Source organism: Heliconius melpomene, chromosome 11, assembly GCF_056956725.1.
Source record: "Heliconius melpomene rosina isolate 202511_hmr_F chromosome 11, ASM5695672v1, whole genome shotgun sequence".
NCBI lineage: Eukaryota > Metazoa > Arthropoda > Insecta > Lepidoptera > Nymphalidae > Heliconius > Heliconius melpomene.
In genome coordinates, this window is record NC_140399.1 from 8,722,935 (window position 1) to 8,736,720 (window position 13,786).

General features: G+C 35.1%; 1 protein-coding gene across 1 annotated transcript in view; it reads left to right on the forward strand.

Moving 5' to 3' along the window:
• Positions 1 to 13,786, forward strand: part of LOC146534751 (GTPase-activating Rap/Ran-GAP domain-like protein 3) — an 88,632-nt gene that overhangs the window by 36,470 nt on the left and 38,376 nt on the right. Inside the window, exon 2 of the mRNA XM_085192583.1 lies at positions 8,180 to 8,249. Coding sequence (XP_085048709.1) covers positions 8,180 to 8,249 — 70 coding nt within the window. The remainder of the gene's footprint in view (positions 1 to 8,179; positions 8,250 to 13,786) is intronic.

Sequence of the window (13,786 nt, forward strand, 5' to 3'; positions counted from 1 at the left end):
GAAAAATAGCATTGACGTCCGTCTCCGTCAACACTACTGTGAGTTTTTTTGAAGAGGTTTCCAGGAGCAGGGTGGCTCGCATTTATGGGCGAATTCTTTATATTTATAATGATAATAACATAGGCTATGTTGCCTGCCTCGTGAATCTCGCCTTGATCTTGAACTGCTTCTATTTCTTCTATATGGTTCTCTTTGCCGCCCCCGAAATCTGAATGAGCTTTTTATTTCTGCGATTTCAATAGATAATTTATTGATTTGTGACAATAGTTCATTATTAATGAAATCTGATGATGAGGCGTCGACTTGTGATACCTCGTGAATTTTCATATTTTCCATAATTTTATCTGCCATAGCGGCTAAATTTTCGAGCTTTTGATCTTGACTAACCATAAGGACGGCTCTTATAGAGCTCGGTAATCGCTGCAGCCATAAACTGTGTAGTGTTGAGTCAGCGACATTCGCATTCCTTGCTAATTCGGACATCTTTCGTAGTAGCTGTGACGGCTTTTGATCGCCTAAATCCATCTCGCTTATTAACTTTTGAAATTGACGCTCAGCGGATTCTTCATAAATTGACAATAACCTTTGCTTTATTATGTCATACTTTTGTTCGGACGGCGGATTCAGTAACAGATCACCTATGTGTTGAATAGATTCCCTACTTAGTTTCGAGATGACTAAGTGGAATTTAGTTTCGTCCCCCTGCTTTTGCGCTTTTACAATGGACTCGAACTGAGCAAACCACAGTCGTGGCATTTCAGGCCAAAAATCAGGTATCCTGGCTACGATACTTATGGCTGATATCTCTGGTGGCGTTTCTATGTTTGATGGAGTAAGTCCCGGGCCGGGAAAATTAACTTGTTGCTGTATCGGAGCGTCAGGCATCAATGGGTGAAACATCTTGACCCTTTAACTTCCCGAAAATCTCTATATATAGGACTTGGTAATTCGTTGCCTCTTGAAATTCTAACCGGTGAGACCCGCTTGTGGGAGGCCGATTAGAATGTGCACTCACCAATCCTATGAAGATTTGCGTCGGACAGTAGTTGGGTTCGTCAGACTGACGTCGGGGTCACCAATGTGGGCTATAGCATCGGGGTGATGCTAATGATACGAGACTTAATATTGAACTCTTTTATTGCATATTTAATTTGGTTATTTATACGCTACAAAACAATAGTGGAACATAATTTCACAATTGCATTTGTAGCGAATAAATTCAGGTTGCTGATATAGCGTGTTTATACAGAATATAATAAGACTAGTGCAATACCCCTACATTATTATTGACCGCCATTGGAAGTTTGAGCATTGACAAGTAGTAATTTGGCTATAAACTTTCTGTTGAGCTTAATTACTTGAAGTCGACTTTTAGGATCGCCGTTTGAGTCTACTAAGCCTTTCGCGAAGGCTAATATTTCGTCTTTATCTAGTATATCTAAGAAGCTAGTCATAATGTCGATCGCGTCTTCGATACTATCCTGTTCTAGGTTTACCTCCCCACGGGGCTGGCGGACGGAGGAAGTGGCCCTGGAGGGCTTGGGTTCGGGATTGGAGGCCTTGGCGGCTTGGGTCTCTGGTAGAGGTTTTTCCCACGCATTGGTGGAAGGAAGAGGGGCTGGTTGGAGTAGTGGCTGAGGGCCGGACGGGTTTTGCGCTGGACGGGAAGGCATCGAAGCCTTATGCGTCCTGCCGCCCTTTCCGCCGGACCTGCGTGGGGCCCTAGGGCATCCGCGGTAATTTGCGGGGTGCCCTTGGGTCTCACACAAGACACAGCTGGGAGGTACGGCCGGGTCTGGGACCTTGCGGACAGTCAGCAGTAGCGTGACTTTCTAAGCACTTCACGCACCTGGGTTTTGCGTGACAGTTTTTGCCGGAATGCCCATAGAGCTGGCAGCGGTGACACTGCCCGGGAATGCCACGAGACCATGGCTTATCTATAGTAATGCCCGTGAGTGAGCAGATGGATTTAATATTGAAAATTTGTTTGCCCTCAGGGCTGCGGTCTAGGACAGCTAGGACCATGTCGTAGCTTTTCTTAGTGTACTGATTGTACATACGGTGGACTGCTCTAACTGGAAGATTTTGGGATTTTAAGTCCCTGAAAACTGACTCGGTCTCTAATTCGGATGGGATACCCTTGAGGACTACACGTAATTGACGCTCGTCCTCCAGAGCGTATGAATGGAACCCTATCTTTGAATTCCTAAGGTGGGTCGTAAGGACCCTGTGGTCTTTAGGTGTTAACACCTGAATTCTAACTCCCTGAGCTGTGGATCTGGCAGAATTGAACTGCACTTTAGCGGACAACATCCAAAGTTGTAAATTATCCCAGGCTTTCTTTTCCTGGACTATTATCGGGGGAGGTAACCTGTCCCTACGAACGCCGGCCGGTAGCGGTACCGAACCGTCGCCAGAGTTGGACGCGGGGATCGAACTATTATTATTGCTATTATTATTACTAGCAGTTGAATTGTCAGTCTTGTCAGTCATTTCGGCGTCGGGGCCGTTTTTGTCTACCTGCGCACCCTTCTCTGCTACCTGCGCGCGTGCCCTACTTTTGCGCGGGGGTGAGGACCGCGGGGAAGCGGGGGAATCTAGCGTGCTCGCGGCGCGTTTGCCTGAACTATCGGGGGATCGTTTTGCCTTGCGTTTGGCGGCCTTAGATATGACGGTCTCGAAACCGTCCTGATCCTCCTCCTCCTGTGAGGATTCGGCCGGCGGGGCCGCCGCCTCCTCAGCTTCGGACTCGGACTCTAGAACGATGTCCAGAGCCTCGTCCTCGTCCGATTCGGCGTTGGTCTCGCCGGGATTGGCCTCCTGCTTTTGCTGGCGTTTTTCGCGTTCCACGAATGCGGTTATTTCCAAAAAGAAACATGACGGGATATGGTCTGCGGCGAACTTAAGTAGACTATCCGAGTCTATCCGAACCATTTTGACTAAACTTGACCCCCCGCCGAGGCGAGGGGTGTGTGCCTACTTTGACCTAATGTCTCGGCCTGGTGGGGCCGGGGTGAGTACCTAGCTTAAGCTAACACTGTGTAAAAGTACTCACGTGGGTATGGAATCCAGGTGAAATCCTATGGACACTAACACACTACACTGCACTACACAAAACAACGGAGATCGCCGCTCGCCGAACAAAACGACGCCGATCGGTCCTCTTCGTCTTCTTGGTGTTGCAGGGTGGCGTAGGTCGATAGTGCGCGCGTGCGTGGATTGGTTTTTGGGTTTTTTGGTTTTGGTTTTGGTGATTGCGAAAGCGATGCCAAGCGGACATTGAGACGTCCGGGCGGTACCGCGGTCGGAATGCGCTCTACGCTCTTACTTAATATCTATATATATAAAAGGACTTGTCCTCACTGACTGAGGTAAGACGCACGCACAGCCGTAACCGCTGTGCGTAGAAACGTGAAGTTTGGACAGATGTTTACTTTCGTAATCTGGACATCCACTAAGAAGGGATTTTGAAAAATTTTAACCCTACAGGGGTAAAATAGGGGTTGAAAGTTTCTATGGAAAAAAAATTAAATCGGCACCGATTTTTATAAAATTTGAAATTTAGATTTTTAAAAGTATTTCATTGAACACATGTTTCACGGTTTTTTTAGAATTTACCCCCTAAGGGTGCCAATAAGGGGTGAAAGTTTGTATGGAAAAATCTTTAAATCGCCACCGATTTTTATAAAATTTGAAATTTAGACTCTTAAAAATATTTCATTGAACACATGTTTCGTGGTTTATTTTAATTCACCCCTAAGGGTGCAAATAAGCGGGCGAAGCTGCGCGCGTCCGCTAGTATACCATATATGTTTACATATTTACATAATAATACATTTTAAAAATACTAAAAATATAATATGAGTAATTCTCTTATTAATCAATGTACCTAATAATAGATTAACTATTTAAAACCCATAAAAAATTTGTATTTTTTTTGGCTCATGTCGGTTGTTTATTTGTCTGTGCGTTTGTTTACGTTGATATCAAAATTGGCTTAACCAATTTAAGTGCAATTTCACTAGTATTTCAGGTTCATAAATTTTCAACATAAATTTTCAATATCGATGTTACTAGAACACGATAATAATTAGTGAATTGGTAAATAAAGCATAGTATTATTCTAGCGGGCGAAGCCGCCGGGTAGTTTATAATATAGTTAAACTGAATTATTGGACTGTAAGTTTCCGATTGTGTCGTAGAATATAAACATGATAGAAACCGGCTTCAAACTGCGGTTGTACGCACCAACTACTTCAATGGCCTGAAGGGAGGGAATCAAAGCAAATGAACCCTATTGTTGCTCGTTCACACAAAAGGAGTTGATATAAATCAAATATAAAAGACTAATTTAATTAAATTGTGTGTAAAAGTATATTTTTATGAGGACAATATATAAAGTAGTTTTAGATATCTGGATATCTTGAATGATTTATTATAAGATCCAGAGAATACCTACAGCACCTAACAGCACAAGCATGTGACGTGGTTGTGTTCCGCCACTCAACACGCAGTCTTCAAAATTTGGCAGAAAGTGAGGAACAGAGTGTTTTAACACTAGGCTCCCTAAGCTTACCCTGCTAATCCGGGATATAGCCTGAAGCTGAAGAAAAGAAATCTTGAATGACTTAATATCTTTATGGTACATACACTTATGGACATATTAGACATTAGGTACATAGATGGGGTGACGATATTCGCAAAGTGGCGAGCACTGGATGCGAAGAGCTGACGATCGAGCTCAGTGGCGTGCCAGTCCAGCAGTGGACAGGGACAAGCTGATCATGATGATTTAAGCTTATTTCATGTTTGAAAATTTTCAGCAAAGTGTCATATTCACGTCAAATATTACTAAGCCTACAGTATACGGTCGAAATCATTATACTTGCGGGTAACTTTAAGCAAATGTTATGGTACCTTAATTCCCTATTAATCTCGTATGTGGGGGTGACGTGACGCATGGGTTTCGAAGTATTTCAATTAAGTGGTATAACGTACATAATTTGGAAGCAAATCTCTATATCCATATATATAAAATCGAAAGGTCACTCACTCATCACGAAATCTCAGAAACTACATGTGCTAGGAATCTCAAATTTTGCATAGAAGTTACTTATAGGACGTGGGTGCTCGCTAAGACGGAAATTTGCAATATTCGACTTTTAAGGGGTTGTTTTTGGGGTTGAAAGTTTGTATGAAACTTCGTTACTACAAATGCTAGAAGTCTCAAAATTTGCATGGACGTCGCTTATAGGACGTAAGTGCTCACGGAGACAGAAATTAATAATTACGTAGTTTACGCAGGCGAAGCCGCGGGCGGGCGGCTAGTTGAGTAATAAATTCAAAGACTTTTTGATTTTTCTTTTATACTTACAAACTAATTAGAAAAACTTCTGTCATTTTAAAAAGAAACAACAATTGTTATTTATAAAATCAAGTTGTCGTAGGCTTGATTTTAGTTTTAATTGGTCTTCACCGCCCACTGTGAAAATTATATAAACATTTTAAAATAAGCACTATTATATACCTATAACAAATTGAATTGATAATTTTGCAATAACTACTTGTATTTACTTTATTAGTCTATTTTCCTAATAATAGTACAAATATCACACTAAGCTTTGCAAAATATAAGGCAACACCTTCCAGAGAAGATATTCCATATTATGTATTACTAGCGATCCAAAACTTAATGTATTGTAATAATTGTTGTACAATGTCAGGATTACCTGAAACTTATGAGTTCGCATCTCACTTGAAGAATGAAATATTTTTCAATTTCTCGCTCTAATTGGAAAACAATTTTCCACTCAATTTTTCATTAGGTTCCCACTTGCTATTTTGTAGTTTCTAGAAATCTGTCTTTATAGAATTACAGTACGAGTACCAATATCGTATCTAATTCGAGTCATCTAAAGAACTTTCCTATAGTAAGTGATCTCTTAAGTGTCTCTCTTTGAAAAGGTTACTTGGCACTGATCTTTGCACCTCTCAGTCATGACAAAAAGTTAAGGAAAATTTTTATTAAGCAGTTAAATAAGTATTTTTTTATATAAATATTTATTATAATAACTAGCAGCCCTCGCGCGGCTTCGCCTGCTTGACTATGGAATATTTATTTAAGTATTTAAGAAAAAAAATATTAGTTATATTAGTATGAATATCTATTTAGTGCATACTTACGTAATTTAAGTATATTGGGAGTTCATGTGATTTTGCTCCCAAGAATTGTTGCATTAAATAGATTTTTTTTTTATTTTATAAGTGGGAGTCGGACCCATAACGGTCACGTTACAACCACGCTTGTGCCCCGGCGCCACAAGGGAAGGACGGATGGACGGATATATATATAAATGACGTAGATAGAAAGTGATATATAAAAATTGAAACTCTCAACTAAAAGTTTGATACCTACAAACGAAAAACGTTTCGAGTGCCATCCATATTGAATTTGAAGTGTAGAAAGCCTCGAGCCACAGTAAGCCATATCTGAATTGCTTCCACTTACAAAAAGGTCACTGGGACTGTCCTTTCTAAAATAGATTTTTTTTAACTTTAATTCTTTTGAAAGAGTCGGGGTTGCCATATTTTGCATTTATAGGAGCCAACCGTAGAGGCCAATTGTGGCGTAGAGGCAGAAGCGTGTGATTGTAAGCGTTATAGATGGGTGTTCAATTTCTATTTGAGGATATTAAATATTTAATATTTTTATTTCTTCCTTCAGCGGGAAGTCGGGAGCGGATTTGTCTTAATGAGAACGGAGTGTCTTACCACTCGGTTTCCAGGTTCTCTCTGCCTACCCTGATACGTTTTTGCAATAGAGGCCCTAATTTGTAATATATATTCTAAAGCTTTAGGTTACTGTCCTTGAACTTGACTCTATATGATCATAACACCTCCAACCATACACTATTGATTTTTAATGTTAGAACTAAGCAAAATCGGCATTCTAGGGGTTAAAATGAAAAAAAATGGGTAGCTAGTACATTTATAGCATATATCATACGTCAAATTAAGAAATCTAATTAATATTTTGATAAGATATCAGTAATATTTATTTAAATACTTAATACCCCCCTTTTTTATTTAAATACCCCCTTTAAATATTTTCAAGTTAGATTTATAGATAACTCTTATATTGCACATTGAATCTAAGCATAGTATTAATTGTTGAACCAGGAAATTATTTTTAAAGTAGCTTCTATTCACTAATTGCCATAAACGATATGTAAAACGATGTTACACATATTTTTCAATAATAAGTCTTTTGTGAGCATAAAAAATATTATTTCGTCCATATAAGGCCAACCTTGATGTAGTAACCTTGCTTTTGAATAGTCAGTTTGATTAGGTATACTTCCCCCTCAAATGTTAAAGAGGGAGACCTTTACGAGTATGTTGTAGACCGTTAAGTTGTAGCATACAAAAGATAATAAATATATGAGGCCAGTACTCAATACCCAATGCCTCCAGAATTCGGCAGAAAGTGGGGAACGGAGTGTCTTATCACTAGATTCCCTCTGCTTACCATGCCGTGTGCGGGACATAGGGTGAAGATGACTTTTTTATTATTTTTTTTATGAGGCCAGGTCAGGGGCACAAAGTGTGACGGTATACGCAATAGGTTCTGGGTCCGATTCCTACGAGAGGAAATTAAATATTTAATATTTTAGTGAAAATAATAGCCATTGTTTGTACAATGGCTATTATTTTAAGTTTTATAATTAAGACTAGCGGACCCGGACGCGGCTACGCCTGCTTGAAATATAAGAATATAATTTCTATAGAAATAGAATTTTAATCTAGATGAAATGCTAAAAGTGACTATTATATTTATCTTCATAAGGATGAATATCAAAATGACGCGGTGACGAACGCGGTCGCGTAGCGACGACGGTTGTTATTAACATGGCAGAATAAATTGCATGTCAAATTAGAAAGTATTTTAATTTATTAGTATATATGTGTAATGTAATATTATATAGCCTATAGCACTTCTGAAGAATGCAGCTTTCATACAAAACAAAAACAAAGTAAATCGATCCAGTAGATCCAGGGATCTTAGCGTTCAAACAAACAAACAAACAAACAAACAAACTCTTCCGCTTTATTATATTAGTATAGATATAAAAAGAAAAAAAAGGTAAAAAGTTACAGGTTATTCCTTTTTTGTTCACAGCTCGTCAGCGAGTGAGCTTATCTCAAGGCGGGGCGTCTTCTCGCGCAGACAGTATGGCTCCGTGGAACAGGTAAGCACTGTATTACTTTGCATATTATCTATATCAATGAATTTTTCATTATATACCTGGGCGGCGGAAAATGGAGAACAGAGTGTCTTAACACTAGATTCCCTCTACCTGCGTATTAACTTCTATTAACAATGAAAAAAATATATAAAATAACAAAAATACTATGAGTCTGTATTGTAAAAATAATAACATTAAAAAAATTATAAAATATACAGCATTAGTATATACTGCAGATAAATATCTCTATCATAAATAAAAGCTTTTGAAGTAAGTTTTCGAGTAAGTTTACTACGTACTTTCACTTATCATCTCTATACAGTCCGACGTAATCCTCATCATATATATATATTTATTCTGTAAAATTCTAATAACAATATTATATATCATAATTTTATCAGGGCTAAGCTATGTTTTATTCTAATAAGGGTTTTATACATATTGCCGCTAAATAAACCTAATTCCTCAAAAGCCATAAGGCATTTTAGTATTTTTTTTGTCTTTCAATAAATAATTAAACGTTAATTAAATCAAATATGGCATTGTTTTCTTTATAAAGTCCTTTTAAAAGTTTGGCTGAAAGAGTCCTATCGTGATAATTAAAATTCTAAGAGTATTTTCATTTTGCTTATGTTGTTTATTCACAACTCTTGAACCTCCAAGTCAACAAGAGCATTAGCCACTTGGCAAAATCGCTTTAAAATATACCACTTCTTTAATGCCTTCCCAATATCATGTCCTTAATTTATAATGGAAAATAAAATTTGTTTCTTGTCTTAAAATAAATTTATTGATAAGAATAGAATTTTCTTTTAGGAATGGAAATTTATTCAAATTTATATTTTGTCATAGATAAAATTATTATCGATATGGATCGATTCGCAAGTGTAGAAAAACCTGGGAGGCTGGGACATACTATTTACATAAACTTTGAATTCCGAAAGCACCACACCAGAGGATAAAATACAGTCAGTTCTTCCTTCAAGAATGCTAAGTTACATATGTAGTTATAAAGTTAATATCACTAGATCAACTTAGTTCTACTAAGTACTAAATTGCATAATATCTATGTACATTCTCGTTCATAAAAAATATTATATTCTAGCAATAATTAAAAGAGAAATATTTTTATGACTTTGAGACTGGTAAAAAACCCCTTATTAAAAGTTTTGATTGTGTAGTCGTTTGAAGTTTTTTTCGTCGTAATAATTAATTTTTTAACGAACTGTGATTTCATTAGCTTCTCTGTCCATTTTTCGTATTTTTGCCATTTTTTTTCTATGAGTATGAATTTTTAGTTTTTTTTTTCCAGTTAATTCCAAGAGGTACTCACATGAAATTTCATTTTATTTTTGTGTATTATCTTCTGAAATAATAATATTGAAATTATAGAAAATTTATTCAAAACATATTGATGACAATGCATTTCCATATCTTTGTTTATATACCTACCTAAGTTCCATGAGCATTTCTCCAACTGGAGTCACAACCCTTGCGTGCTGTAGAAGACAGAATAGTTAATCGAAAAAGTTTCTAGTACGCTACAGTAATCTAAAAACACTATTGTAAACCAGGTTTTAGCTAATATTATAAGTAACACAAGTATGTGATTGTAAGTTGTAAGTGTAGCTTTTTTATTTGAAATCAATTTAATTTTTTTCCTTTATAATTTTTTAAGGGATAATTTCGCACATAAGAAAGAAATATACTTTCTAAGGAAACGTAGCTAAAAGGTATATCACCCAAGCCGATCGAAAATAGTATATTAGTTAAAATTTGACGATGCTTCGATATGGAACTCTAATATAAGCCTTCAATTTTCATCAGTTATCAATTAAGAGAAATTTATTACTTAACAATATTAAAGGAGACGTAAATATATTTATATTATAAATAAATATATTATACATAACTGTTCAAATTGAATTAATCACTCGCGCCTACATGTCTACTTGTCATGTTAAACAAGGCGGAAAGACGACGAAGTATATTAATTGCTTCATTAGTATATACTCGTATATCAATCATGGGCATGGACACACCTCTGGTGTTGGACTATGACCCGTACACATGGACACTAATGTGTTTACAGTCAATCACTGGGCGGCGTTGGACAGCAATTATATTGAAATAGGTCACTAGAGGAATCCAGTTACTGAGCTTGCCATGTAATCTAATGAAAGTTAGTTGTGAACCTATTTAAGTGAACCTGTCCAAAAGTGATGGGAACGTCATGACCAATTTAAATATAAACGCGATGGATGTAGGTTCCATCCTTACTTAACTCAACTGCAATGCAAGTCATGCCTAAAGATTAAAACAAATATAAATGCCTACTTCCCATAAAAATATCTTTAAGCTCAGAATTTGAACTACAAGTTCTAGCGCTACAAATACTATAGCGCTAATGTATGTAAGTACAATATTTTTTTCTTTTTCCCTATATTTGTTTTATAAAAAATGTTATATTTATAGAAGTAATCATAGATGATTTTAATTTTGAATCAAATAATGACAATACTTTAAATATTGGACTAACATGAACTCTCCATTCCTAAGGATTAGAATAAATGTAAACGCAAGAAATCCTTCTTCTTCTAGCCAACCATTTTATATACCTATAATCTACATTAACTAATTTAAAGATTCTCCTTTTTCTCTTTTTGCTGCACATTATCTTCTCTTAATAAATAGAAAACTTTGTGACACATTTCGTACATCGACATCGACATTTTCATATTTCATATATTATAAATTAAAACACATTTATTACTTAACAATATTAAAGACACTGTTTGCTCTATCAATCAAGGGTTATCTTAAATTACTTTTGAAAGATCCTCCCCCGAGAGAATTGGCTTGGTACTCGTGACTTCTCATGAACTTAATCAAATGGAAATTTAATTTCGTTTAAATTTATGTTAAAAGTCTGTTTTAATGACATGTCCATTAAAAAGTTGTTAGATAGTTAATAAAAAAAAATATCAATTTAAATTCTTATATTGTTTTTATGTTATACTTTTTATTCACTGTAATTAATTGAATACTAAGTTTCGTTTCTTAAGATAATTACTTAGGCCCGTCCTTATAAGCCGCTCTCAAGTTTGAGCTCGATCTTAAGATGGCGTTTTCATTCATAAATTATATGAAAAGCGATCTCAGACTTGAGAGCAGTTTATAAATCCGGGACATAGATTGATAATTCACATTGAAGAAAACATTTACTATTACGCACTCGCTATATCTGCTTTATTACAATTTTATTGACTATCCTTTCTGTTTTCCTTAGAAACATTATTAATGTAATACTAAAGTAAGTATTTATTCGTCAATATTTAAAACTCCACCATCGCTTCCAAGAATCATTTGTATCTTTCAAACTCTTCACGAAGTAATCATTAGGTACTCGTAGCTTGACCTTTTCAATTTAGTACCTACTTACGAGTGGTTATACGAGTATATGTTGGTTTCGTCCATTACTTTTACAACTTTTACCTCAAAGTGTTAGTTGTTTATAAGTTTCCAAACTCGAAGGAAAAAGTTTGCCAGCGGTTGAAACTTACAAATGGCAAATAACTTTGTTTTATATCGTAGAGATTTATTTCATTAATATCTATATATTTATATGCTGGGAACTTCTTAGAACAATTAGAGAAACACATTTTTTTATTTTATATGATTTTTATACTGTTTAAGTAATATTTATCAGATTTTTGTGAAATTTTTTGAAGCCAGGCACACTTTACATAGCAAAAGGTTCCGAAAACATATACGATTTATTTTGTTATTATCAGTTCATAAATAGTAAAGTTCGACAAATTTGCTAATTGCCGTAACAGTTATTTTATACAACTGTTTTACTGAATTGACTGAATCTTTAGTTTTCAATTTCTTTATTAATATTTCTATTTCAAGCGGGCGTAGCCCCGCACGGGCCCATTAGTATCTATATATATGTATACATTCTAGTTCATAAAAAAGATTATGTTATAGCAATAATTAAAAGTGAAGTATTTTTATGAGAGGCTGGCAAAAAACCCTTATTAAAAGTTTTAATCATGTAGTCGTTTGAACTTTTGTCGTCGTAATAATTAAATTTTTAACGAACTGTGATTTCATTAGCTTTGCCTTCTATTTCGATATTTTTTGAAATTTTACTTTTTTTTTCATTTTATTGCACGAGATACCTATGTGATGTGATGTGTATATACATTTGAAATTTTAATATTAAAAAGAAATTTTAATAGAAAATTCATGTAAAACATTTTGATGATAAAGCAGTTTATATTTTAAAAGATCTTTGTTTTTTCTATATACCTAAATCTATAAACATTTCTCCAACTGGAGTCACATGTGCGTGTTGTAGAAGGCAGAATAGTTAATCGAAAAAGTTTCTAGTACGCTACAGCAATCTAAAAATACTATTATAAACCAGGTTTTTACTTAAATTATAAGTAACATAAGTGCATTTTAAAGTTTTTTGTTATTGGAAGTCAATTTACATAACGATTTCTTTGATTATTTTGTGTATAAGTGCAATAATAATATTTTTGTATGAAGATATATGTAATTAAAAGGTATATCATCAAAGCAATTGAAAAGTCGTATATTATTCGTAGTTAAGATTTGACATTGCTTCAATATGTTAAATATAAGCCCTATATTTCCTAAAATAAACCTTAATTTTAAAAGCTTTTTTCATCCTAAAACATTTTATACATATAACACGTTTCACGGTGAACAAACAAAAAACAATGAAGTATTGTTCTCAATTTTTTCAGCCCACAATGTTATCCGGTTTTAATGAAAATTATTCATCTCTTCTTTCTCTTCTTTTGCCGCACCGTCGTAATGAAAATTTAGACATTATTAAAATTATATATTAGAAAAGGAAAATTTTTCATAGCAAGCTATAAGTTTAGGAATTCTTTGTGTTGAATTTTAGGGATAACACATGAATTTATATGGGAAAACAGAGTGCTACGACACTCGGTTCTTAGCTTTTGTCAAATTTAATTCGTATTATTAAGTTATACCAAAGTGGAAAAAGAAAATGATTTTGTGTGAGGAAAAACTTTAAATGAAACCTAAACCTCGCTTTACGTCGTTATTAGAGTAAAATATATAATATTTCATTATAACTATTAATAAATAAAATACAATTAATTATAAAAAATATACTTACTTGGTTGTTTTTAAATACAAGTATAAGCTCAGCTGTTTATATATTACTAGCGGACGCGCGCTGCTTCGCTTGCGTAATTTGGGAGTGAATTCTAATAAACCATAAAACATGTGTTCAATGAAATGTTTTTAAGAGTCTAACTTTCTAATTTTATAAAAATCGGTGGCGATTTAAAGACTTTTCCATACAAACTTTCAACCCCTTATTTGCATCCTTAGGGAGTGAATTCTAGAAAACCATGAAACACATGTTCAATTAAATACTCTTAAGAGTCTGAATTTCAAATTTTATAAAAATTGGTGCCGATTTAAAAAAAAATCTATACAAATTTTCAACTCCTTATTTACACCCTTAG